This window comes from Lithobates pipiens, unplaced genomic scaffold, assembly GCF_037356315.1.
Source record: "Lithobates pipiens isolate NorthernLeopardFrog02 unplaced genomic scaffold, aLitPip1_a1.2 Scaffold_23, whole genome shotgun sequence".
In the NCBI taxonomy this organism is placed as follows: Eukaryota; Metazoa; Chordata; class Amphibia; order Anura; family Ranidae; genus Lithobates; species Lithobates pipiens.
In genome coordinates, this window is record NW_027507785.1 from 21,611,939 (window position 1) to 21,639,741 (window position 27,803).

Consider the following 27,803-nt stretch of genomic DNA (forward strand, 5'->3'; position numbering starts at 1 on the left):
TGGCACGGGCAGGCATAAGGGCTTACATGTACGTCCCTTGCCTCCCGCGGGTCGGGGGCCCGATCGGGCCCCCGCCCGGTGCCTGCGGCGGTCGGTATTCGTTCGGGAGCGATCCCGGACGAGGGGACGGCCATTCATTCATGGCCACCCCCTCGCGATCGCTCCCGGCGAATGAAATTGTCCTGTGACATCACTTCCTCTCCTGTAATGTAAACACAGGAGAGGAAGTGATGTATTCTCTCCTCCGTGTCGGTAGTTTTCGTTCCGGCACCGAGGAGAGAGCATCGGTGAGTTGCACAAGCACTACACTACACAGTAGAACATGCCAGGCACACTCACACACCCCCTTTACCCCCCGATCACCCCCCAATTACCCCTGCCCCCCCAGTCACAGTGACACCAATTGCTTTTTTTTTTTTTTTTTGCATTGGTGTCATTTGTGACTGTAATAACTGTTAGGGCAGTTAGGGTTAGCCCCCTTTAGTTCTAATGTGCCCCCCTAACCCCCCCAATAAAGGTTTAACCCCGTGATCACCCCCCGTCGCCAGTGTCACTAAGGCAGGGTTCACATTGCAGTGGTTTATATGAACGGATTTGATTCGCACCGCACTGCAGTGCAAATCACATCCGATCTCTGTGCGATTCGAGTTCAGCCATTCGCCGCACCCGCCGCAAATTCGCACGGGACCCTTTTTTTGGCCCGCAGCAGAATCGGATCGCATGGGTGTTCACACCATGCGATCCGAGTTTGCAGATCGCACTGCGATATGCGAACTGATCTGGGGGTGTCAGTAACATTTCACTGACACTCCCAGCAGTTCGCATAGGGCAGTGTGAACTGCCGCCGGGAGGCATGCGATGCGGGAACCCGCCGTGGATTCGTGGCGTTTCCGCATCGCTCCAGTGTGAACCCAGCCTAATAAGCGATCATTTTTCTGATCGCCGTATTAGTGTCACAGGTGACGCTAGTTAGGCAGGTAGGTATTTAGGTTCGCCGCAGCTTTTTATAGCGCCAGGGACCCCCATATACTACCGCATAAAGCCCCCTGATTGCCCCCTAGTTAACCCTTTCACCAGTGATCACCATATAACTGTTACAGGTGACGCTGGTTGGTTAGTTATTTTTTTATAGTTTCAGGGCACCCGCCATTTATTACCTAATAAAGGTTTAACCCCCTGATCACCCGGCGGGTGTCATTTGTGACTGTAATAACTGTTAGGGCAGTTAGGGTTAGCCCCCTTTAGTTCTAAGGTACCCCCCTAACCCCCCCAATAAAGGTTTAACCCCGTGATCACCCCCCGTCGCCAGTGTCACTAAGGCTGGGTTCACATTGCAGCGGTTTATGAGAACGGATGTGATTCGCACCGCACTGCAGTGCAAATCACATCCGATCTCTGTGCGATTCGAGTTCAGCCATACAGATAGTATGGCTGAATTCGTGTCGCACCCGCCGCAAACTCGCACGGGACCCTTTTTTTGGTCCGCAGCAGAATCGGATCGCATGGGTGTTCACACCATGCGATCCGAGTTTGCAGATCGCACTGCGATATGCGAACTGATCTGGGGGTGTCATTAACATTTCACTGACACTCCCAGCAGTTCGCATAGGGCAGTGTGAACTGCCGCCGGGAGGCATGCGATGCGGGAACCCAACGCGGATTTGTGGCGTTCCCGCATCGCTCCAGTGTGAACCCAGCCTAATAAGCGATCGTTTTTCTGATCGCTGTATTAGTGTCACAGGTGACGCTAGTTAGGCAGGTAGGTATTTAGGTTCGCCGCAGCTTTTTATAGCGCCAGGGACCCCCATATACTACCGCATAAAGCCCCCTGATTGCCCCCTAGTTAACCCTTTCACCAGTGATCACCATATAACTGTTACAGGTGACGCTGATTGGTTAGTTATTTTTTTTATAGTTTCAGGGCACCCGCCATTTATTACCTAGTCTCACTAGTGTACCCCTAAATTTAGGGGTGTCTACTTTCCAAAATGGGGTCATTTGGGGGGGGTTTGTGCCATCTTGGCATTTTATGGCCTTCAAAACTGTAACGCCCTTAGAAAGCCTGAAGGCGGTGCTTGGTTTTCGGGGCCCCGTACGCGGCTAGGCTCCCAAAAAGTCCCACATCTGTGGTATCCCCGTACTCAGGAGAAGCAGCAGAATTTATTTTGGGGTGTCATTTCACATATGCCCATGGCATGCGTGAGCAATATATCATTTAGTGACAACTTTGTGAAAAAAAAAAAAAAAAAAAAGTTTGTAATTTTCCCGCAACTTGTGGCAAAATATAAAATATTCCATGGACTCAACATGCCTCTCAGCAAATAGCTTGGGGTGTCTACTTTCTAAAATGGGGTCATTTGTGGGGGTTTTGTGCCATCTTGGCATTTTATGGCCTTCAAAACTGTAATAGGTAGTGAGGAGTGAAGTCAAATATTTACGCCCTTAGAAAACCTGAAGGCGGTTCTTGGCTTTCGGGGCCCCGTACGCGGCTAGGCTCCCAAAAAGTTCCACATATGTGGTATCCCCGTACTCAGGAGAAGCAGCAGAATTTATTTTGGGGTGTCATTTCACATATGCCCATAGCATGTGTGAGCAATATATCATTTAGTGACAACTTTGTGTAAAAAAAAAAAAAAAAAAAATTTTTTTGTCATTATTCAATCGCTTGAGGCAAAAAAATAAAATATTCAATGGGCTCAACATGCCACTTATCAATTTCCTCAGGGTGTCTACTTTCCAAAATGGGGTCATTTGGGGGGGTTTGTACTGCCCTGCCATTTTAGCACCTCAAGAAATGAGATAGGCAGTCGTAAACTAAAAGCTGCGTAAATTCCAGAAAACGTACCTTAGTTTGTAGATGTGACAACTTTTGCGCAAACCAATAAATATACAATTATTGACTTTTTTTTTTACCAAAGACATGTGGCTGAATACATTTTGGCCTAAATGTATGACTAAAATTGAGTTTATTGGATTTTTCTAATAACAAAAAGTAGAAAATATCATTTTTTTTCAAAATTTGCAGTCTTTTTACGTTTATATCGCAAAAAATAAAAATCGCAGAGGCAATCAAATACCATCAAAAGAAAGCTCTATTTGTGGGAAGAAAAGGACGCAAATTTTGTTTGGGTACAACATTGCATGACCGCGCAATTACCAGTTAAAGCAGCGCAGTGCCAAATTGTAAAAAGACCTCTGGTCATTTACCAGCAAAATGGTCCGGTCTGAAGGTGGTTAAGGTATTTATTGGTAGAAAAAAAAAAAAAAACGTTACCATCCAAAGTTAAAACAAGGACCGAAGATTTAAAAGATGAAAAGTTGAAAAAAACATAACTGAAGAAGGTCCGCTTTAAGTACCCTCTGCTTAGCTTGAATCTCAATCCATTTTGACAAACAAACCATCAGCAGAAGCCAATCGGAGGAGCATGCGATTCAGCCTATGCGACAGTGCTGGTTCTTGGCACTGTCATATGGTAGTAGGAAGAGTGCTCAGCCTTACGTAAACCCTGACTGGAGTGACTCTAAGCTTACACAGGACCAGACTCCCAATCCACAGACTTACCCAGAGACTTTTAATGAAGATTCTTCCTCTGATTTAGAGAGGGATTGCTTCAAGCTTTGTTCTTCATTTTTCTCTGGTCTGTTTTTATATCCATTTTTCTCCGATCTGGACTGTTCTTTATCACTGCCAAAATCATCGTGTGAGCTCTTTCAGATAAAAATAAAGTAATTTTAACGTAATTTAGAACTGAATTTTGTAAAATTGAAAGCTGAATTACATGCAGATAAAAAAAAAAAAAAAAAAAAAAAACATTCTGAATTTGATTTTGGATCAGCGCTGTCCGATTCCCTGTACAGCAAAGCTCAGACTTTTAAAGGAAGAAGCAGCACGTGATCCAGTCAGCTGTGCTCATAAGAGGACAGAGCAGAGTGACAAGGAGATGAGCTCATCAGTCTGCTGCTTCTACTTTACTGTCCAGTCAAAGACCTGTAAGTCTTCCTTAATTGAAGCAAAGAAAAATCAGGTGCTCTGGCAGACTGGGCTGTGCTGTGGCAAAGCTGTTTAAAACCATATCAGTTCCGCCGCACTCCGATATACGTCCTTACTTTGAAGGAGGATATCGTTGCTATGGCAGCAGCTAGCCTGCCATAACCCCAGTATCCTCTTCAAGAGTAGGCCGTCCAATTCAAGATAAAAGTGGTCTTTGCGGCGGATTCGCTGCAAGATCACTTTTAAATCTGTCTCAGGAGACGCCGCGCACCCCCTCGCCCCCCTCCTGCCACAATGCGGTGCCCTCCACCGCTTACCGGAGCCAATCGGCAATGACCATCAAATGTTCCTCTTTCCTTGGCATGGAGACGAGTGAGGGGAAGACAGCCACCCGTCTCCGTGACATTTCAGGGCGGAAGTGACCTTTTGATAGATCTTAAAGGACCATTTTTTATTCTTTTTTTTTTTTTTATTGCATTTTAGTGGAAATGAGATCTGAGGTATATTTGACCTCAGATCTCATATTTAAGAGGTCCTGTCATGCTTTTTTTTTTCTATTGCAAGGGATGTTTACATTCCTTGTAATAGGAATAAAAGTGACAATTTTTATTTTTATTAAAAAAAAATAAAAACAGTGTAAAAAACTGGAGTTAGTACTTACCGGTAACTCCTTTTCCGGTGGTCTTCCAGGACAGCCCTTGAGAGATGGAGCTCCTCCCATCGACACAGGAAACACATTGCCACAGTTCAAAAGGCGGTCCCTCAGGTCCCTGGTCAGTCATTCACCAAGAACCGAAGGATGGAACTGAAAAACATATAAACCATAACAGGTAATAACATTAGTACATCACTATAATCAAATAAAGGGTGGGATCGTGCTGTCCTGGAAGACCACCGGAAAAGGAGTTACCGGTAAGTACTAACTCCAGTTTTCCCAAGTGTTCTTCCAGGACAGCCCTTGAGAGGATCCCCAAGTACTTACCAGATTAGGGGGGGACCACGGCCTGGAGGACTTTCCTCCCAAAGGCCTGATCCTGACTAGACATTAAGTCCAGTCGGTAATGCCTTGTAAAGGTGGAAAAGCTTGACCATGTGGCTGCTTTACATACCTGCTCCGGGGTGGCACCAGCTCTTTCTGCCCAGGATGCAGACAACGCTCTTGTGGAGTGAGCTTTAACACCCTCAGGAGGATCTCTATTCAAGGCCTTATACCCCTCTGCTATAGCTAGCCTAATCCATCTAGCTATGGTTACTTTTGAAGCTTTCTGTCCCCTACGCTGTCCGGAAAAAAGGACAAAAAGGGAGTCTGAGATTCTGAATGGATTTGTTACTTTAAGGTATTCTAGAATACACCTCCTCACATCCAATAAATGAAAACGTTCCTCTTTCTCATTTGCTGCATTTTGACAAAATGAAGGGAGGACAATATCTTGGGACCTATGGAAGCTAGATGCTACCTTTGGTAAGAACCCAGGGTCTGTCTTTAGAATGACTCTGTCTTCTAGGATCTGTAGAAAAGGTTCCCTGATGGAAAGGGCTTAGATTTCACTGACCCTACGGGCTGAAGTGATTGCCACCAGGAGTACTGTCTTAAATGTAATAAGCCTTAAGGAGGCCTCTGAGATAGGCTCAAAGGGTGACCCCAAGAAAGCTTTTAGTACAACTGCTAAATCCCAGGATGGGACTTTGGTGATTCTGACTGGCTTGCGTCTAGCGACTGCCTTACAGAATCTAGCGACAAAAGGATTTTCCTGTAAGCGTTCATCTAGGTACACACTTAAGGCAGCTATCTGTACCTTAATAGTACTTAGGGTTAAACCCTTGTTTACGCCTTCCTATAAAAACTGTAGAATATTAGCCGTATTTATGTCCCGGCTATTCAGCCAGCTATTAAATTTTTTCCAGACTTATTTGTAAATAGCCCTCGTGACTGGTTTGCAACTCTGTAGTAAGGTCGCAATTACCTCATCTGACAGGCCCTTACTCCTTAAGATTTCCTCCTCAGTAACCACGCTGAAAGCTTCAGTGTGGCGACCTGTGGATGGTAAAGAGGTCCCTGCGACAGGAGGTCCTGTCTGTAGGGAAGCCTTAGAGGCGGACAATCTGTCAATTGTAGCAACGTTGTGAACCATGGTCTCCTGGGCCAAAAAGGTGCTACTAGAATCAAACAGGTTTTCTCCTTGAGGAATCTTGCTAGGACCCTCGGAATGAGATGAAGAGGGGGAAATGCATACGCCAGACTGAAAGTCCATGGAGTTTGCAAGGCATCTACAGCCAGGGGCTGATCTCCTGGGTTTAGCGAGAAAAAATTTGGAACTTTTGCATTCTTTTTGTTCGCAAAAAGGTCTACCTCTGGTTTTCCCCAGTGAGTTGTTATGAGATTGAATGCCTCTGGGTGTAAGGACCATTCTTGGTTCAAAATCTTTTGTCGACTCAAGAAGTCCGCCGTGTTGTTCAGTTCCCCTTTCAGGTGAACTGCAGAAATAGATTCCAGATTGGCTTCTGCCCACTGGAAAATGCGTCTGGCTACCAACATCAAACGAGGACTTCTGGTACCTCCTTGTTTGTTTATGTATGCTACAGCCGTCGTATTGTCTGAACGGACCTGTAGATGGTGACCCTGTATTGTGGGGTGAAAAGCTAGAACAGCTCTCAGGATTGCTGTTAGCTCTTTCCAATTGGAAGAGAAACATTTCTCTTCCGGGGTCCACTTGTCCTGGACCCAGTTTGAGCCGAGGTGGGCTCCCCAGCCCCAACTGCTCGCATCCGTTGTTAGTGTTGAAGTGATAGGAAGGACCCAATGAACCCCTTTGTTTAGGTTCTCCCTGTCCTTCCACCACCAGAGGGAGCGTTATATCTTTGAGGGGATCGATACCTCCTCCTCCAGATCTCTGCCCTTTAATTGTTCCAGCAGAAATCCCTGAAGGTCTCTCTGGTGGAACCTGGCCCATTGTACGGCTGGAATGGCTGCCGTCATAAGACCTAAGACCGACATTACTTCCCTCACCGTACATTTGGGGCTGCATTGAAGAAAAGATATTCTCTGCCACAGATTCAAAATCTTTCCTTCCGGCAGTATAATTTTCTGATCTACAGACTTGATCCAGTAACCCAGATACAGCATCTCCTGTGTTGGGGTTGTCTTGGATTTCTCCTGACTGACAATCCACCCTAATCAACTCAGGTTGAGTTGAGTCAATTCCAGATCCTGAGAAAGACGACTCTCTGAGTGTGCTGTTAGGAGCAGATCGTCTAGATAGGGGATAATTGAGACTGATTGAAGCCTCAGTGGAACTAAAGCCTCTCCGAGAACCTTGGTAAAGATTCTTGGGGAGGATGACAGACCGAAGGGGAGCGCTCTGCACTGAAAGTGGTAAACCTTTGTGTCTATCTGCACTGCCATCCGAAGGAATTTCTGGCATTCCTCCCTTATTGGAATATGCAGATAAGCATCCCTTAGATCCAGGGTCGCCATAAATATCTCTTTCTGCAGGAGATTCTTTATGGAATAAATGGACTCCATCCGGAATCTCTTGTAACGGATGGAGCGATTCAATGGTCGGAGGTTCATAATTAGCCTGAATCTCCCTGACGGCTTTTTTACCACAAAAATGTGCGAGTAAAAACCGTCTCCTTGTTCCTGAATAGGGACTGGTGTCAATACCTCTTGATCCACCATTTCCCCTATCAGTAAAGGTAAGGCCCTGGCCTTTTCTGAGTGACTTGGAAGCTTTGTCACCAGAAATTTGGAAGGAGGGCTGCTGTGGAATTCCAGCGCATGACCCCTTATTATGTTTAAGACAAACTCGTTCGAGGTTGTCTCTTCCCATTGTGGAAGAAATTTGCTTAATCTTCCTCCCACAGGAACCCTGACGTCACTGGGGTTTGGGATCCTGATTGGGGCGGCTAAACAGTATGCCCCCTTTTTCTTTTCCCTTTATGTCCCGACCAATGTTTTTTGAGGGTTGAACTCTTCTCTGATTTAGAGGGTTCCTTAAAGGGACGAAAAATGTTTCTTTGAAAATTTTTCTTTTTTGCGGGAAAGGTTTTCTTTTTGTCCGCCGTCCTTTCTAAGGCGGAGTCTAATTCAGGCCCGAAGACTAAGTCTCCTGTAAAAGGGACGCTGCACAGGCGGGTTTTAGACGCCGTGTCTCCCCCCCAAGTTTTCATCCATATTGACCTCCTAGCTGCCACTGAAAGTGCTGCTGACTTGGCCGTAAATTTTACGGAGTCCGTGGAGGCGTCAGAGATGAAACTGGTGGCCTTAAAAAGCATAGGGAAGGATTTCAGAAGCTCCCCCCTAGGAGTGCCTGCTTTTAAATGTTCCTGTAGTTGTGATAACCAGAACTCCAGGTTTCTAGCTACACAAGAAGTGGCTAGAGCTGGTTTTAAGCCTGCCATAGAGGCATCCCAGGCCCTCTTTAAGACAATGTCTGTTCTCCTGTCCATGGGATCTTTCAGATGGCCCATATCCTCAAAGGCCAGATCAGCTTGTTTTGAGATTTTGGACAGAGGGGCGTCTAGTTTAGGATTTTTATTCCAGACCGCCTCTGGGCTCTCATCAAAAAGGAACCTTCTCTTAAGGGATTTAGGAAAGAAAACCTTTTTATCTGGTTCCGACCACTCCTTAAGGACAAGGTCAGAAAGCACCTTGTGTATAGGGAAAACCCTTGCTTTCTTTTTTCCCAGAGCCTCATACATCATATCATGTCTGGATAACTGAGTTTCTTCCTCCTCAATTTCCAGCGTGTCATAGATAGCCCCCATTAGCTCATCTACTTCCTCAAGAGACAATCTATACTTTGAGGCTTTGGATGTTGCTTGATCCTCTTCCTGATCGGAATCAGTGTCAGAGGAATCGGGGCTAATCAACGTGGGGCTAGGCTCCCTGAACATACGGGGCTCCCCTGAGCTGGGTGTTGTAAAGCATGGTGAGGAGGAGACTGCAGTTGTTTTACTCGTGGAGGCAGCCGCAGCTGACCCCACGTCAGTGATTAACTCTCGGAGGGACTTAAAGGTCGACGCCATTTCCTCTTTAAAGGAGCCCAAAAATTTTGCCAAAGGGGAATCTGTCTCAGATTTAAGCAGGTTTGTAATGCATTGCTTGCATAGGGCTTTGTTAGAGCCAGAGGACAACCTATTCCCACAATTAGGGCACTTTTTGCGGCCTGCCTTGTCTTCCCTGAAAATAAGAAGACAAAGGATTTTTAGCGCCAGCCCCCTGTCCCTCCTTAGAATCACCACTAACTGCACACAACCTAGACTGTGAGTAACCACCACCGTGGGGCACTACAGAACCCATCCTACAAACACCACCGCTCCACCAGAGTAATAGCATGCCCGGCAGCCTACCTGGGATTGGCTGGTGCCTGTCTCCGCCGGAGTGTCCTGGGGAATAGTCTCCATAGTCCCCCTCTGGCGCTCCGGATCCCGCCGCTAGTCCGGTATTGCTGGACGCTGGTCGGGCTTTACAGGCACAGCGCTGGCTCTCCCTCTCCCCCTTGTACCCTAGAGACCCGGAACCGGAAGTCTCGGCACACAGAGATGACGCGGTTCCGCCGGAAGTGAACGCTCGGCGTCTCCGACCCCCTGCAACGAGGAGGGAAGATGGAAGGTTCCACTCACCACTCCTGGGGGAAACCGGCGTCATTCTGCCCCTGGCCACCTCGGCACTGGAAGGAGGAGGGTAACGGGTCTGCTCCGGTTCAGCTGGACGGTACCCGAGCCAAAGAAAAAAGGTATGGACCCAAACTGCAGCCATAAAACAGGACCCGGTCCCTTAGGCTTGCAGGTTCTCAGGCAGCCCCTGAGAGGGGCCTCCAGGTTCCTGGCAACATGTTCCTCCGACGGAGGAAACACAAATGACTGACCAGGGACCTGAGGGACCGCCTTTTGAACTGTGGCAATGTGTTTCCTGTGTCGATGGGAGGAGCTCCATCTCTCAAGGGCTGTCCTGGAAGAACACTTGGGAAATAAAAATAATAATAATAATAATAATAATAAATAAAAAAAAGAAAATAAAAAAAAAGAAAAGGTTTTTGAAACGCGCCTGTCCCACTGAGCTTGAGTGCAGAAGAGAACGCATATGTGAGTAGCGTCCCGCACAGGAAAATGGTGTTCAAACCACACGTGAGGTATCGCCACAATCAGTAGAGCGAGAGCAATAATTCTAGCCCTAGACCTCCTCTGCAACTCAAAACATGCAACCTGTAGATTTTTTTTTTTAAATGTCGCCTATGGATCTTTTTAAAGGGTAAAAGTTTGTCGCCAATTCCACGAGCTAGCGCAATTTTGAAGCATAACATGTTGGGTATCAATTTACTCGGTGTAACATTATCTTTCACAATATAAAAAAAAAAATTGGGCTAACTTTACTGTTGTCTTATTTTACAATTCAAAAAAAGTGTATTTTTCCCTCCAAAAAAAGTGCGCTTGCAAGACCGCTGCGCAAATACGGTGCGACATAAAGTGTTGTAATGACCGCCATTTTATTCTCTAGGTTGTTAGAAAAAAAAATGTAGAATCTTTGGGGGTTCCAAGTAATTTTCTAGCAAAAAAAAAAAAAATTTAACTTGTAAACAACAAATCTAAAAAAAAATAAAAAAATAAAAAAGAGGCTCGGTCCTTAAGTGGTTAAAATGATTGAAAACCTCAGTCATGAAATGTAAACAAAGCATAACCCCTCTATAGGGTGTACTGTGTCCCAATCAAGAGCATTCACCACTTAAAGCGGAGGTCCACCCTAAAGTGGACCTTCCGCTCATTGGAATCCTCCCCTCCTCCGGCACCACAATTGGCACCTTTCGGGGGGAGGGGGGTGCAGGTACCTGTACAGTACAGGTATCTGCACCCACTTCCGGGATAGCTCTCTGCGGAAAGGGGCGTAGATTCTGCAGAATCTACGCCCCTTTCCGAAAGTCCCCCGCTGCCTGCTGGGAAACACACAGATCCCAGAGACAGCGCGTCCATCCTTATTGCGCATGCGCAGTAGGGAACCGGGAAATGAAGCCGAAAGGCTCCACTTCCTGATTCCCATACCCAAGATGGCGGCAGCACCCGAGAGACGATCGAGAGATCGGCTTTGGGTGCCGACATCGCAGGCACGCTGGGCGGGTAAGTGTCACTATTTTAAAAGTCAGCAGCTGCAATATTTGTAGCTGCTGGCTTTAAAAAAAAAAAAAAAAAAAAAAAAAAAAACGGCCGAACTCCCGGCGGACTCCCGCTTTAAGGACCGGGCCTATTTTTCAAACTCTGTTTTCACGATAAAATAATTTTTTTTTTTTTTGCTAGAAAATTACTTTGAAACCCCCAAACAATATATATTTTTTCCAGATACCCTAGAGAATAAAATGTCAGTCGTTACAATACTTTATGTCACACCGTATTTGTGCAGCGGTCTTGCAAGCACACTTTTTTTGGGGGAAAAAAAACAAAAACGATTTTTTGATTAAAAAAAATAAGACCAAAGTAAAGTTAGCACCCTTTTTTTTTTAAATTGTGAAAGATAATGTTACGCCGAGTAAATTGATACCCAACGTGTCACTTCAAATTTGCCACTCGTGGAATGGCGACAACCTTTTACCCTTAAAAAAAATCTCCATAGGCAACTTTTAAAAATTTCTAGAGGTTACCAGTTTTGAGTTATAGAGGAGGTCTAGAGCTAGAATTATTGCTCTCACGCTAACGATCGTGGCAATACCTCACGTGTGGTTTGAACACCGTTTTCATTTCCTTTTGCAACTTACGTATATGTGTTTCTGGGCGAAAGCTCACAGGATGGGGCACATTAAAATTATTATTTTTTATTATTTATTTTTTTACACTGTCCTTTAAAAAAAAAAAAAAAAAAAAAAAAACTTTTATTCCTATTACAAGGAATGTAAACATTCTTCGTAATAGAAAAAAACAAAAAGCATGACAGGACCTCTTAAAGTGGTTTTAAACCCTTACAGACCACTTTGACCTACAGGTAAACCTAGATTAAGGCTTACTGTAGGTGCAAGAAATAATCTCCTAAACCTACACTGTTTAGGAGATATTTGCAAAAAGACAGCGGCGTGCAGGCGCACTTGAGCGTGCCGCTGCTAACGGCGATATACCATTAGTGGCGGCTCCCGTGTGCATGCACGGGAGTGACGTCATCGCGGCTCCAGCCAATCACAGCGTCGGAGCCACCATACCCGGGGGAAAGAAGATGGGCGCTTCGTGGAAGAGGGGACAGCGGTGACATCGCTGGCTCCTGTGTCAGGTAAGTGATGCATAGTAGTCCATTATGCTTTACCTTTGCAGGGGTTTACCTGATGAGTTTACTTCCTCTTTAAATGTAAGATCGGGGGGTCAAAAAGACTTCAGATCTCATATTTACACTAAAATGCAGTAAAATAAATAATTTTTTACAAAAAAAAAAAATCCTCTTTAAGAGCATTGGGCGGAAGTGACTTTTAACGTAGCTTCGCCTCCAATGCTATGGAGCCAAGCGGGAGCCCTCTATTCCTCACTCGGGATCCAGGCTGTGAAGGGAGAAGACACGATAGTCTCTGCCGCTACCAATGGCTCCGTGAAGCGGCAGGGATGACCGGCGCGCGGTGGGAGGGGCCCACTCCACCCCCGATTGAAGTGATCTCGTGGAGAATCCACCGCTGAGACCATTTTTATCTGAAAGAGGATCACCAGCTGTTTTTAAAAATATCAGGGTTTTGGCAGCTAGCTGCTGCCATAACAATGGTATTTAGCGTCAAAGTAGTGACGTATAAGGACGGCTGGTGGTTCACAAGTGATTAAAGTGTTACTAAACCCACAACAGTAAAATCAGAGTGTATATGCAGTAATGCAGGCTTGTTATACTCACTGTGGAAGCTAAGGGGTTAATACTGTGGAAGCTAAGGGGTTAATCCTGTGCATTGTGTAAGAAGGCTGTGATCTGGTCTTCTCTGATCCTCCTCTTCTTTAACGGACTCCAACCCATCTCTCCATAGAACAGAGCATTAGGAGCCAGGCTGCACATGCTCAGTTTGATGTGTATTGTTAGAGAGTTGTTTTTTTTTTTCCTTGGGAGAGTGCATGCGATCAGCACAGGGCCAATCAGCATTGTCCAGACAGAGGGTTAGAGGATAATGAAAACTACTACTACAAGCTTAACCAGACACTGATAGAAGTCACAAGACTCCTATATACTGCTGATGAGAAAAAGTATTTAGCAGTTTATATTTACTAAAACTATTGCATTTCCATGTTCTGTGTACTGTTGGAGACCAGATATAGTAGTGAATGCAGATTCTGGGTTTAGTAACACTAGGTGTCATTTCTGCCTGCTGCTTTGTACCCTCTGCTATCAGCAGGAATCCCTACTGACACGTTTTCCTGACACCATGAGAAAAATGGTGACAGGGGAGGGATCTCCAGCTGATTGACAGCCTCAGCTCTGTTCCTGTGAGCTGCGTGGAGGGGGGGGGGTTTGTCACTTCCTCCAATCAGCTCTCCTCGCTGAGCTCTGCAGAGTAGAACGTCAGCTTCTTGACCCCTTTTTTTTTTTTTTCAAACAGCTCAGACAAGCTTCATCATTCAGCACTTTGAATGGATGTAGAGAACAAAAGGCTTCAGATGGACAGGTACAACTTTTTTTTATTTTTATCTCTGTATACCACCCAAGGCCAGTCACTTTACTGGGTATATGGAAGAGTTTACTACAACCTCTTTAAATCTGAGGACCTTTGGTAGGTAAAACAGTTCTAATGTTTGCATTTCATGTATTTAATGGTTTGTCTGGAGTACAGCAGTGACAACATTCTTCAACCTGTAACTTAAAACACGTGACCCTCCTGACACAGACAATGACAAGCTATCGCCACCCAGCCCCAACCACAACCCCCCCTCCCTTGTGAATATGGAAAATCATCTTCATGGTCCTTACCGGAGCCGAATAGAACAAGTTCTCCAACAGACTCTGGTCATACTGAGGATCATTCAGTTCACTCTCACAGAGGTCACTTCCGGTAATGGATTCTGGGGGTGATCCTGTCCCATCCCAGTACTGACCCAAGGATATTCGGGAGCTGCAATTGCAAGACAAACAAATCAGTAGGGATACTACTAATTCTATGACATGGTCCTTTGTAAAGGCAGACAACATGAGTGAGTGGGTTAGAACCCCTCAGGTTCTTATTGCGGTCTATGTCCATTTTAAGGAGATATTCCTTTACTTCCTGTCCAGGTGACCCTACAAGAAGTAAGGGGAAATCTCCACAGGAGGACACTGCAAAAGCCAGGCAAAAAAAAGAAGAAGTTTTAAACCTTTCACTACTCTACCCCCCAAAAAAAGTTTTGGTAGCAGTCGGGGCTTTAATCGCTTCAATACCGGGGCACTTTCACCCCCTTCCTGCCCAGGCCATTTTTCAGCTTTCAGCGCTGTCACACTTTGAATGACAATTGCTGCATCATGCAACACTGTACTCAAATTAAATGTTATCATTTTCTTCAAATGAATACAGCTTTCTTTTGGTGGGATTTAATCACAGCTGGGTTTTTTATTTTTTGCTATAAAAAAAACAAAAAAGACCAAAAATTTTGAATAAAAAATAAATAAAAATAAAAAAGTTTTTAGTTTCTGTAAGAAAATTTTGTAAATATATATGACAGGCGTTAGACTATAACGGATAAGATAATCAGTGATGTGTGTGTGTGAGATTAGATATTCAGCAGTTAGATCAGCATTGAAGCATTACTAGAGAGCGTGCGGGTAACAGAGGTTGGTGGGCTGACAGAGGAGAGCGATCAAACAGGGAGATTCCTAACAACCGGTAACCTCAACCTGTCAGTAGTACCATCAGTGAACAATCAATCCCACGTGTGATGTCATAAGTACTCACGGTCCTACGTTTGTGCTCCCCCTCCAGGCGAGTAATGTTCTGCTGTTCCCAAAGAACACAGCTCTCCTTTTGTGTAATGAAACCCTACCAGGATTCACATGCTGTGCGCTGATTGACTGTTCCAGGCGTGTATCACTGGTCTCTCAAATCTTTTGTTTATCATTGAGTCCTACTAGATTCCAGATACTCCACTGTTGTGTGCCATGCACTGTTCAGCTGATCCAATTGTAGGTGCCTGGTCTCTTCAATACACAGTCAGGTGATTGAGCCACGATGGAAATGCTTATGCCCTCTGAAAAGATGGGGTGGTCGGGCCAGACGACAAGTGGGGGTGGGGGGTACTTCGTCAGGACACTTGTCTTGACGAAGTTCCGCCCTCTGGAATGAAACATGTAGACTCAGACGCAGGGATTTCCCTCCTCCCCCTACTTGTCATCTGGCCCGACTACTCCATCTGGTACTACTGACAGGTTTAGGTTACCTGGTTGTTGGGAATAGCCCTGTGTTACCACTCTCCTCTATCAGCTGCGTCCAACCTCTGTTATCAGCACGCTCTCTAGTAGCACTTCAATGCCGATTTAACTGCTGAATATTTTTTCTCTGCTACTGACTGACCTTTTTGACAGACTGGGTAATTTGGTATGCATCTCTGTCCCACCTAGTGCAGGTGCCTCATTCGCCCACTGTGGCTTTAAAGTTGAGCACTGCACTTGGTGTTTACGAGTACTACCTCCGAGTTTTGGTGGGGGTCGTTTAGGGTCCTCTGGTGTGTGGGGGGAGGTTTTCGTTTAGGGGAGGGTGGGCACAGCTCCGCTCTGAGACTTTATCCTTTGCCCTTTTACTAAGGGTGGTCATAGGTTCTAGTCTGGGAGGGGTCCTTTGGGGGACCAGGTTGTTAGGAATCATGGTGATAGTTTGGGCGATTATGCTTGTACTATCTGAGCCTACTGCTCAGTAAATTTGTTGTAAACCAATTTTGGTGTGTAGTGTCTAGTTTTTTTATGTTTATCACAAGTTATCATATTACCCAGGCACAATGCACAGAAAAAAAATAAAAATAAATGATGCACATCCACCATGGAGGGCAGAGTGGGAGACTTGTACCCCTGAAACAAGGCAATGTGTGAAAACAGCAGTGATGAGCAACGTGACAGATAATTATCAACTTTTTCCTTTGTAGGAAAGCCCCTTAAAGCAGAGCTCCACCCTAAAGTGGAACTTCCACTCATTGGAACCCCCCCCCCCCCCTCCGGTGCCACAATTGGCACCTTTCAGGGGAGGGGGGGTGCAGATACCTGTATAATACAGGTATTTGCACCCACTTCCAGCATAGATAGCCGCAGATTCTGCGGGTATTTATGCCACTTCCTGCGGGGCCCCCGCTGTCTGCTGGGAAACACACGGATCCCAGAGACAGCGGGGACCATCCTTATTGCGCAGCGCGACTCGTGCATGCACAGTAGGGAACTGGGAAGTGAAGCCGCAAGGCGGCGTATTTGTAGCTGCTGACTTTTAAAAACAAAAAAATTTCGGAACTCCCGCTTTAAAAGTGATTGTAAAGGGAAAAATGTTTCTAAACAAAAAAAAAAAAAAAAAAAAAAAAAAAAAAAAATTATATATATATATATTATTATAATAATAATTATCACACTTACCTCCACTGTGCAGCTTATTTTGCAGAGTGGCCCCGATCCTCGACTTCTGGGGTCCCCCGGTGGCTCTCGCGGCTCATCCCTACAGCAGAAGTGCTCTCCCGGAGGGGTTACCTTGCGGGTGCACTCCCGAGCATCCTTAGAAGCCGAATGCAGGACTCAACCCCGCCCCCACGTCATTGGATTTGATTGGCAGCAGCGGGAGCACTGCTATCAATCTATCCAATCAACAGACGAGAACCCCGGGCAGAGAGGCAGCATATCCCCGTGGAACAAGTTTGAGGAGTCGGGTAAGTAAAACGGGGGGGGGGGGGGGGGGGGGGGGGGTGCCGGTCACTGACAGGTGTTTTTTTCCTCTTAATGCATAGGATGCATTATGGGGAAAAAAAAAAAAACACACACACACACACACACACACACACACACACACACCTTTAACGTCACAGTCATTTCAGTATGGTTTTACGCATACATTTACCTTCCCAGCAATAGCTCTATGGCTCTGGCATCACTACGAGCCTCTAATTCAGAGAGAGTCTGATCTGTCGGGTGTAGGATTATATCTTTTGGTATGGAAGGCTGATGGAGATTTAGGAGGTTTTGGTGATTACGAGGTGGAGGAATATCCAAAGCAGCCCTGCAAATGAACAAACAAAAGCATACAACATTTTATGTAGACACAATGAAAGCCCATTAAACCAATGTAAATGTTGGATTGAGTGAGCCACCACTTACCTTGCAGCCTGTGAAAAGTAATTCTCTTTATCTGAGACAGGGGGCAGCAATGGTTCAACATCCAGGTCTATGTTAGGATCCAGTATCATGGCGGATTCAGCCATGGCATCCCTCAATTTGCTTCCTTTCTGTAAAAGAACTGAAAAACAAAAAGACATTTATGAAATGTACACGTGAGAAGAAAGGTTTGGGTAAGGGTTTAGATGGCTAGACCAAACTTTCAGTCTTGATGTTGATGAGCGTTCCTCTAAAGCTAAACTCCAGCCTTTTCCTCTCCAGTTTTACTGTCTCTGGCCCACCCCTTCCATTCATTGTATTCGGAGGCTCAGTATTATGTAGATATTACTTAGGGTGGTCTGCATGCAAATACAGCCTTATGGTCACAGAGGATGTTACAAGGAGGAAAAAACCAAAGCAACATACACTCAGCCCCACTTTATTAGGTCCACCTTGCTAGTACTGGGTTGGACCCCCTTTTGCCTTCATTCTTGGTGGCATAGATTCAACAAAGGTGTTGGAAACATTCCTCCAGAGATTTTGCTCCATAGTGACATGATAACATCACACAGTTCCTGCAGATTTGTCGGCTGCACATCCATGATGCCAATCTCCCCTTCCACCACATCCCAAAGGTGCTCTATTGGATGAGATGTGGTGAGTGTGGAGGCCATTGGAGGACAGGGACCTCATTGTCCAGTGGTGAGATGGTTGGAGCTTTGTGACATGGTGCATTATCCTGCTGGAAGGAGCCATCAGAAGATGGCAACACTGTAGTTATAAAGGGATGGACATGGTCAGCAACAATACTCAGGTGGGCCTTGGTGATTAAAACGATGCTCAATTGGTACCAAGGTGCCCAAAGCGTGCCAAGAAAATATCCCCCACACCATTACACCACCATCAGTAACACTGTAGTTATAAAAGGATGGACATGGTCAGCAACAATACTTATCTGACAGGAGTGGCACCTGGTGTGGTCTTCTGCTGCTGTAGCCCATCTGATTGAAGTTTCAATGTGTTGTGCGTTCAGAGATGGTATTCTGCATGCCTTGGTTGTAACGAGTGGTTATTTGCATTAATTTTGCCTTTTTATCATCATCATCTACCCTTTCTCGTCTGACATCAACAAGGCATTTTCCTCCACACAACTGCCACTCACTGGATATTTTCTCTTTTTCGGACCATTCTCTGTAAGCCCGAGAGATGGCTGTGTGTGAAAATCCCTGTAGATCAGCAGGTTCTGAAATATGCAGACCTGCCTGGCGGCCGCGCCATTTGTATTAATGCAGAGGCCAGTCGTGACGCCATAACATTGTGCCCGGCCTCCGAACGATCATAGAGACTCAGGCAACCATCTGGTCCACCGGAAATCTCTATGGTCACCATCCAGGGCTGGCGAATCTGTTTTCTGACTCACCGGTGGAAGCGTAGACGCACCGGAGAGTGACAGAAGGTATCCCCTCTTGCCGCCCGTAAAAACAAACAGCCACTTTGATCGTTCTCATGGTGTAGGGAATCGCTGGCTGAAAAAGCCGATATCTGCATGATGCCTGTAGCTGCACCCATCACCCCAAGGGTTTTCTATAGTCCTGTCCTCAAGCAGTATTAAACCCAAAAGCAAATATTATTATTGCAGCTTATGAATTCTTTGATGTGATGGCTGTACTAGTTTCCTTTTTTTAGGCTGTTTATTTTCATATGGTGATCCAGCCAGTAAGTCTGTTTTTCAACAGAAAAGTTCTCTTGCAGTTAACAGGGATGAGACAAACCATTTACCACTGGCAGGGGTGCATAAAACGATCAACTTATTTATTTTTTGTAAAACCTTTATCCCAAAAAGGGGAAAAAAATATAGTTTGATGTAACCGATTATAAAGTAGGAGCTGGAGTTCAGCTTCAATGTGTTAATGTTTTTAAATCTGCTAGTATTTCTAACACTCCCCTCCCCCCAGACTGATAATGCTGCTATCCACATCTGCCCCCTGTGAGCATGCATCCAGAGTTGAAGTACTCCAATACAGGAGGCGTGTTACTGGCCAGATCACCAAGGAAGAAAAAGAGGGAAAGACTTATGCCCATACACACGATCCAACTTTCCGACAACAAAACTGTGGATTTTTGTTTGAAGGTTGTTGGCTCCAACTTGTCTTGCATACACACAGTCATACAAATACTAACAATTATGAACGTAGTTATGTACAAGATGTATGTGATATTGCCTTTACGAACGCTAGTTTTACAAGACTGAGCGCTTTCCGGCTCGTCCTCGATTCCGAGCATGCGTGGACTTTTGTCTGACGGACTTGTGTACACACGATCGGAAAGTCTGACAACAGACATTTGTTGAGGGGAAATTTGAGCACCTGCTAGCCAACATTTGTTGGCGGAAAGTCCGACAGAAAATGTTTGATGGAGCAAACATGCGGTCAGACTTTCCCCCAACAAGCTCACATCCAACATTTGTTATCGGAAAATCCGATCGTGTGTTCGGGGAATAAAGGGAAAACTAACGCATCCATCACATCCAACGATTGATAAGCTGCAATATATTACATTTTTGGTTTTGGGGTTTAATATCATTCACTCACTCTACTGCAGCGGGTTTCAAACTGGCAGCCCTCCAGCTGTTGCAAAACTACAAGTTCCATCATGCCTCTGCTTGTGGGAGTCGTGCTTGTAACTGTCAGCCTTGCAATGCCTCATGGGAGTTGTAGTTTCCCCAACAGCTGGAGGGCCGACAGTTTGAAACCCCTGAGTATTGTATCTATGGAGGAGCAGAGCTTTCACCAAAGAGGACATTACTACAATATGGTATTACTAGAACGATATGGTATGCAATAAAAACAGAAGGGTTTTATTTAAAAAATGTTCATCATCATAAGAATATTAAAGTTTTTACCATTCAAGTTTTCTCTGCAGCACTGGCACACCCCTTGCTACCGGCATATCCTGGTATTTTTTTGGGTGAATTTTCTCCCTATAACATGTTGTAATATACTGGACTGCCTAGGTCCAGTCTACTAAGAAAAATGTAATAAAATCTTTGTGAAAGAAAGATTTGATTGGTTGGTGTGCCGATATCGGCCTCGACAAAGAGCAGACCTCACCTGCCAGCAGGTCCTTAGCAGCAGGCGATGAAGGGACCCCGGACACTTCTTTGGGTCGCTCAGTCTCAGATCTCTCCTGGGCAAAACGCACTGAAGAAATGTTCTCCTTGGGCGCATGGATGTCAGAAATATAAACATCTTGTAGGTTTGGATGATCCTGCGTTCCTTTCAAAGGGTCACTATAGGGCTCCGCATGTTCCTTAAAATACAAGTGATCTCGGCCCCTACAACAAAACAAGAAAAAAAAATTAAAAATCAATGCTCCGGATTAAAGAGACATTGCAGCGGATTTACAAGCAAAACACAACCTTAAAGTGGAACTTTAGTCAGAAAATGAAGTCTTGGTAGATCACGCCAGGCTGGCCCCTTTTGCAGGTTTAGCATTAAAGAATCTATACTGTTCAAAATCCAGTAATACGTGGTCTCACCCTGCTCTGCACATGCTCAGTTGCTCTCCATTTTTAGGCAATGTTAAAATTTGTAAAGGCCGATCTGCTGACAGCCTTAACCACGTCCCGCCCAAAGATGCCATGTGACATCCGTGACTTTCAGTGAGAATATCTGGATTATGGGTGCAACTACAGGCATCATTCAGATATCCTTCTTTCAGCTTGATCTTTCTTACAGGCAATGCCGCCATCTGGTGCTTCTCCGGGCTCTCCCGTGTCATTGGGGACCCGGAGAAAGAATCGCCTCCTGCTGCTGGGCCTTACAAAATATATATTTTTCCAAATAAATGGAAAAATAAAGAAGAAATTGCTGGGTGAAGGAGAGCCCAGTCACGTCACCTGTTCAAAACGACATGCCGACCGGCGCACAACGATATACGTCGGCACAATAGCATGGCTGGGCAAATAGGCGTACAGGTACGTCCGTCCCCGCATACTCCGCGACTGTGCCCGCAGGTCTCACAGATTCGATGTCCGCTGGTGTCACGGAGCGGCAGGATGGGGAGATGCCCATGTAAACCAGGCATTTCCCTGTTCCGCCTAGCAACACGACAGATTACTGCTCCCTGTCATCGGGAACAGTGATCTCTGTCATGTCCCAGTAAGCCCATCGGCCCTACAGTTAGAATCACTCCCTAGGACAAACTTATCTCCTTGATCGCCCCCTAGTGTTTAACCCCTTCCCTGCCAGTGTAATTTACTCAGTAAATCAGTGCGTTTTTATAGCACTGATCACTGTATAAATGACAGTGGTCCCAAAATAGTGTCAAACGTGTCCCCCATAATGTCGCAGTCATGATAAATAAATTGCAGATCGCCGCCATTACTAATAATTTATAATAAAAATGCCATAAATCTATTTTGTAGACACTGTAACTTTTGTGCAAAACAAACAAATATACTCTTACTGAGATTTTTTTTTTTTTTCCTTTACCAAAAAAAATGTATAAGAATACATATCGGCCTAAACTGAGCAATATTTTTTATATATATATATTTTTTTGGGGATATTATAGCTAAAAGTAAAAAAATATTACTTTTTTTTTTCAAAATGGTTGTCTTTTTTGTTTATAGCGCAAAAAATAAAAAAACACAGAAGTGATCAAATACCACCAAAAGAAAGCTCTATTTGTGGGGAGAAAAAAAAAAAAAAAAAAAAGGATGTCAATTTTGTTTGGGTACAACGTCGCACGACCGTGCAATTGTCAGTTAAAGCGTCACAAAAGGTGCTCTGGTCAGGAAATCCTTCCGGGGCTGAAGTGGTTAAACTTTCCATAATGCAATAATGACGTGTCTGGTCTGTCTTGCACTTTGCAAGCCAAGCACGTCATAATGTGCAACTATGCTTGTGCAATATGACAACCGCTCCTATGGAGCAAAACAAAGAAACAAATCCCCTTACATAGCTCTGCATTAGGGAAGGAGAATTGCGTGGGCTCCAAACTGTATTTTATAAATAATATGTAAAACCGACCAGAAGCAATCGTGTGGAGAAAATACTGAGTCCAGTGCAGCGGAAGGTTTTATTCAATCTTCATTAAAAAATATGGGCCTAAGCGATCCTAAATGGAAATCTGCAGTCAGAAAACCTACTTTGAATAACCTTTGGCCCCTCGGATACATTCCACTGGGAAGGTTTTCATGCCAGGGGCTTCTGAGTGGCACTGTAGCAGCTGGCAGAGGTGGTGTTGTGTGACAGCAGTGGTTTATGGGTAGCAGCAGTTGGAGGGGCCAAGAAAGAAAAGTATGGAACATAAGGCTATGGGTCTGGAGCAAGAGTCTGGAGCATAAGGTCCTCCTAAGATTAAACCATGTATGGATCACGTCTGAACAAAATAAAATAAAAAATACAGCAGCTCTGATTTTTTTTAGTTTTTTGGAGGGCATAAAGTGGATCTCGGACAATCTGGGCACCTATTATCTGCCGTTCGATATTTTTCCTGGAGCAGTATTAATTGCATACATATTCATATGGAACATCACCTCCAAAAAGATGGAGAACTGCAAGCAGATTCAGGAACACCCGCTGAAATTTTTTTATCTCCAGTAATGCCGCGTACACATGATCGGGCTATCCGGCGGACAATCCACCGGACTTTCCAGTGGAGGTCCGCCAGACTTTCCAAATGAACGGACTAGCCCACACACGAACTGATTTTTCTGGCGGACAATCCGCCGGACTTTCCAAATGAACGGAATAGCCCACACACGGACTAAAGTCCATTCATTTTTAACGGGACGTCAGGTACGACGGTACTAGCGAAGGAAGTCAATGTCTCCACCTCCATCGGCGAGATTGACACCTCGCGAGCCCCATCACCTGGTATGGGTTTTAAGGGCAATCCCTACACTGAAAAATAAGGGGGCCCACAGACAAGCACACAGACGAGCGGATTGTCCGCCAGAAAGCTGAGTACCGGCAGACAATTGCGAGTCAAGTCTTCTTTCAAAGTCCGCCGGGCTTTTGATAAGAAAAAGTCCGCTGGAGCCCACACGGGCGACTAAGTCTGCCGGATAATCCGATCATGTGTACGCGGCATAAGAGGGCGTTTTCTGAACAAGCCTGACATACAATTGCTAAGACTGGATGCCCTCAGCAAGAGGACTGTGCTCCTAGTATGCATTGGAAGCCAATTTCCAAATCTGATTAGAACGTTAAAAAAAAAAAAAAAAAAAAAAAAAAGGGGGAGGTCATTATTTAGAGAAGCTCCACCATAAACAATGAAATCTTTCCAAAGAACCGAGGATGGGACTTGCGTGATTCGGGCACCTTTTCTCCTCTATAGGCAGCACCTCCTCCCTTATCCTTTCCAATTCTAGGTAAAGAGAACATTCTCCCGCACTACTGTAAACTATCCCAATTACCTGGGGGTAGAAGCTCTGCTGGTTTCCGAGTCCCGGTGGCTCCTGGGATTCACAGATAATTTGCCGTCTGGCTTAGGCTGATATGCGGAAAGTCCGGCATCCTGGCTGAGATCTGTATTAGGGAGGGAACTGTTGCTGTCGTAGGTTTCACACAGAGGCTCCAGAACCAACGACACCTGAGGAAAAACAGAAAAACAAAAAAGCACATCCAAGGTGGATATAAAGCAATGATTAAAAAAAAAAAAAAAAAAAAGATTTTTTTTTATTTAAATCAATCAATTTCTTTGATTTTTTTTAATCAAATTTATTTAAATTTTTGGTATGGGAATCAGGAAGTGAAGCCTTGCGGCTTCGCTTCCCGGTTCCCGAGTCACGCTGTGCCATAAGGATGGTCCCTGCTGTCTCTGGGATCCGTGTGTTTCCCAGCAGACAGCGGGGGCCCCACCAGGAAGTGGCGTAAATACCCGCAGAATCTGCGGCTATCTATGCCCGGAAGTGGGTGCAAATACCTGTATTATACAGGTATCTGCACCCCCCTTCCCCCTGAAAGGTGCTAATTGTGGCACCGGAGGGGGGGGGGGGGAGGGTTCCAATGAGCGGAAGTTCCACTTCAGGGTGGAGCTCTGCTTTAAGATAAATTAATAATTTAATTTATTCAGCAAGAATTCTGCACTATTTACATTTTTGGTAAACTCATTCAATGAATCCAAGCTCTGCAAGCTTGAAAACATGCACTGCATTCACACAATTTCACAGTAACCATGAGATGAAACAAAAGTTCAGGAATAGTCCTTTATCCCTTTGTTTTGTAAATCTGTGTACACTAAAAACTGTTTGATTGGATTTGTTCCGATATCGCTGTTTTACTAATCTGACAGCTTCTTATTCTAAATAGAATCTTTAAATATTTCCAAACAAAATGAAGGTTTCCCAACTACCAGCAAGACTGAGTATTTACATTTAAAGAGCTCCTATTTCAAATCAATCATGGCAGCGCCTGTTAGCGGGCATCCACTCACATGCTGCCGCCACGTCCCTCACCGTGTTGTTGTCACTGACTAATCACCAGCTGTCCCAATAAAGTCAATGGGACTGTCGGGGAGTCAACAGCGGGTCAGAGGAGGAACGGCTGCGGGACCGAGATGACAGTTGCTCTTTAAAAATTATGATTTAAATAGAATTGATTAAAATCAAACCTTTTTACTAGCGATTTCAATCAAATCCACCCTGAGCACATCCCCCATTAACCACTTCAGCTTTGGAAGATTTTACCCCCCCCCCCCATTCATGACCAGGCCATTTTCTGCACTTTGCTACTTAGCTGACAATTGCTCCCTCATGCAATGCTGTACACAAACCACGTTTATATCATTTGTTTTCACACAAGCAGAGCTTTCTTTTGGTGGAATTTGATCACCACTGTTTTAATTTTATATAATAAAAAATAAATAAATAAATAATAATAAAAAAAAAAAAAAAAAAAAAGGACAAAAAATTCTGAAGAAAAACAAAAAACAAAAAAAAAATGTTTTCCTTCTTTCTGCTATACAACATAAAAAAAAAAAAATTGAATTTCTTAAAAGTTTTGTTCAAATTGTATTTGGCAAAAAAGTAAATCCCAATATGTGTATACGCATTGGTTTGAATGGCTTCTACGAACTATGGGATATACAATATCTCACAAAAGTGAGTACACCCCTCACATGTTTGTAAATATTTTCTTCTATCTTTTCATGTGACAACACTGAAGAAATGACACTTGTCTACAATGTAAAGTAGTGAGTGTACAGCTTGTATAACAGGGTAAATTTTCTGTCCCCTCAAAATAACTCAACACAGCCATTAATGTCTAAACCGCTGGCAACAAAAGTGAGTACACCCCCTAAGGCAGATTTCACATCGAGTCGTTTTAACCACTTGCTTACTGGGCACTTAAACCCCCCTTCCTGCCCAGACCAATTTTCAGCTTTCAGCGCTGATGCACTTTGAATGACAATTGCGCGGCCATACAACACTGTACCCAAATGAAATCTTTATAATTTTTTTCCCACAAATAGAGCTTTCTTTTGGTGGTATTTAATTACAGCTCGGAGTTTTATTTTTTGCTAAACAAAAAAAGATGCAAAATAAAAAAATAAAAAATCATGTTTAATAGTTTGTTATAAAATTTTGCAAACAGGTCATTTTTCTCCTTCCTTGAAGTGCCCGGATGAGGCGCACTGATAGGCTGCACTGGTGGGCACAGTTAAGGCGGCACAGATAAGGCAGTACTGATGGGCACAGATAAGGCGGCACTGATAGGCAAAGATGGGCACAGATAAGATGGCACGGATAGGTACCACTGATAGGTGGCACTGCTGGGCGGCACTGATGGGCACTGAGGTGCAGCACCGTTGTTGAGGCAGATTGTGGGTGGCACTGATGGGTGGCACTGTGGGCACTGATGTGTGGCACTTATTTATTCCTGAGGGGGGGCAGGTGGGCACTGGTAAGCTGGCCGTGATCGGGACTAATGTCCCGATCACGGCCGCCGGTGATTGGCTCTTTAAATAGGAATAATAGCAGATTACCGGCTCCGTTGTATCACATGATCAGCTGTCATTGGCTGACAGCTGATCACGTGGTAAGGGGTCGGGATCGACCCCTTGCTCGGATCGCTGATCAGGCGAGTCTCATAGACTCGCCGATCCCAGAGCGCGCCTCTCAGGGGACGCGCAGGCCGCTCGTGCACGGGACGACGTCAATAGACCGTCAAAGGTCCGAATGACGGCTACAGCACAGGTCTCAAGTGGTTAAAGACGCACTAAAAATAGTGCCTGCATAGGGCCTGTAAAGAGAACTCTCCTCTCACTCCAGTCTGAAAGCCTGAGTGATTTCATACTGGGGTAGTGCGCTGGCAGGACGCAAAAAAAAGTCCTGCAAGCCGCATCTTTGAAGCCCTGTAGGAGCGATGTATACACTGCTCCTACAGTGCCCCTGCCGATTGAAAAATCAGTGGGTAGCGCCGCCAAAATGCCAGCAAAGCGCCGCTGCAGCACTTTTAACCCTTTTACAGCCATTAGCTGGGGGTAAAAGCGACCCCCGCTAGCGGGCAGAAAAAAACGACACCCAACTCCCCAAAGTAAAAGTAGCCCAATGCCCCGTACACACGATTGGAAATTCCACCAGCAAAAGTCAGATGTGAGCTGTTGGTTGGAAATTCTGACCGTGTGTATGCTCCATCTGACTTTTGCTGGCAGAATTCCCACCAGCAAAAGATTGGAGAGCAGGTTCTCTATTTTTCGCTCGAAAAAAGTTCCGATTGGAAATTCCGATGACTAAAATTCCTACGCATGCTCTGAAGTATTGAACTTCATTTTATCAGCTCGTCGTAGTGTTGTACGTCACCGCGTTCTTGATGGTTCTTGACGAAAGTTCCGAGAACTTGTTTGACCGTGTGTATGCAAGACAAGCTTGAGCGGAACTCCATTGGAAAACCATAAAGAATTTGACGCCAAAAATTCCGCTCGTGTGTACGGGGCATAGGTGAAAATGTCCAAATTGGGCACAATTAACCATTTTCCCTCCCCGGTGTCATGTGACTCGTTAGTGTTACAAGGTGTGAATGGGGAGCAGGTGTGTTAAATTTGGTTATCCCTCACTCTCTCATACTGGTCACAGAAAGTTCAAACATGGCACCTCATGGCAAAGATCTCTGAGGAAAAAAAAAAAAAATGTTGCTCTATGTTGCTCTATATAAAAATGGCCTAGGCAGGCTATAAGGAGATTGCCAAGACTAGTAATGGCGCCGATCAGCGACTTATAGTGGGACTGGGTGTGGGTGGCAAGCAATCGGACACTTTGTGGAAAATGACTGCCACTGACATCTCCAGTGACACAGATACAGCGATCAGTGCTAATAGTATACACTGTCACTGTACTAATGACATTGCCGGGAAAGGATTAACATCTAGGGGCAATCAAGGGGGTTAACTATGTGACAAACAATGTGTAACGTGTACTGCTTTTTACTACAGATCCCTGCATTATTTCCTCTGTATAGAGCCCTGTGTTAGTTATAACAGGGCTCTGGGCTGTGATTGGACATAAACGATAAATAGGTCCCGGTCATGAATTATTGGCCGGGATCCGCTGACAGA

At 45.0% G+C, this 27,803-nt stretch overlaps 1 protein-coding gene across 2 annotated transcripts in view; it reads right to left on the reverse strand.

Moving 5' to 3' along the window:
* C2CD3 (C2 domain containing 3 centriole elongation regulator) overlaps positions 1-27,803 on the reverse strand; it is a 227,225-nt gene that overhangs the window by 162,827 nt on the left and 36,595 nt on the right. For both annotated transcript variants that reach the window (XM_077451274.1, XM_077451275.1), the window contains 6 exons: positions 23,665-23,840; positions 20,351-20,574; positions 17,244-17,382; positions 16,987-17,145; positions 13,902-14,043; positions 3,563-3,708 (listed from right to left, as the gene is read on the reverse strand). In XM_077451274.1, the coding sequence (XP_077307400.1) occupies positions 3,563-3,708; positions 13,902-14,043; positions 16,987-17,145; positions 17,244-17,382; positions 20,351-20,574; positions 23,665-23,840 (986 nt within the window). The remainder of the gene's footprint in view (positions 1-3,562; positions 3,709-13,901; positions 14,044-16,986; positions 17,146-17,243; positions 17,383-20,350; positions 20,575-23,664; positions 23,841-27,803) is intronic.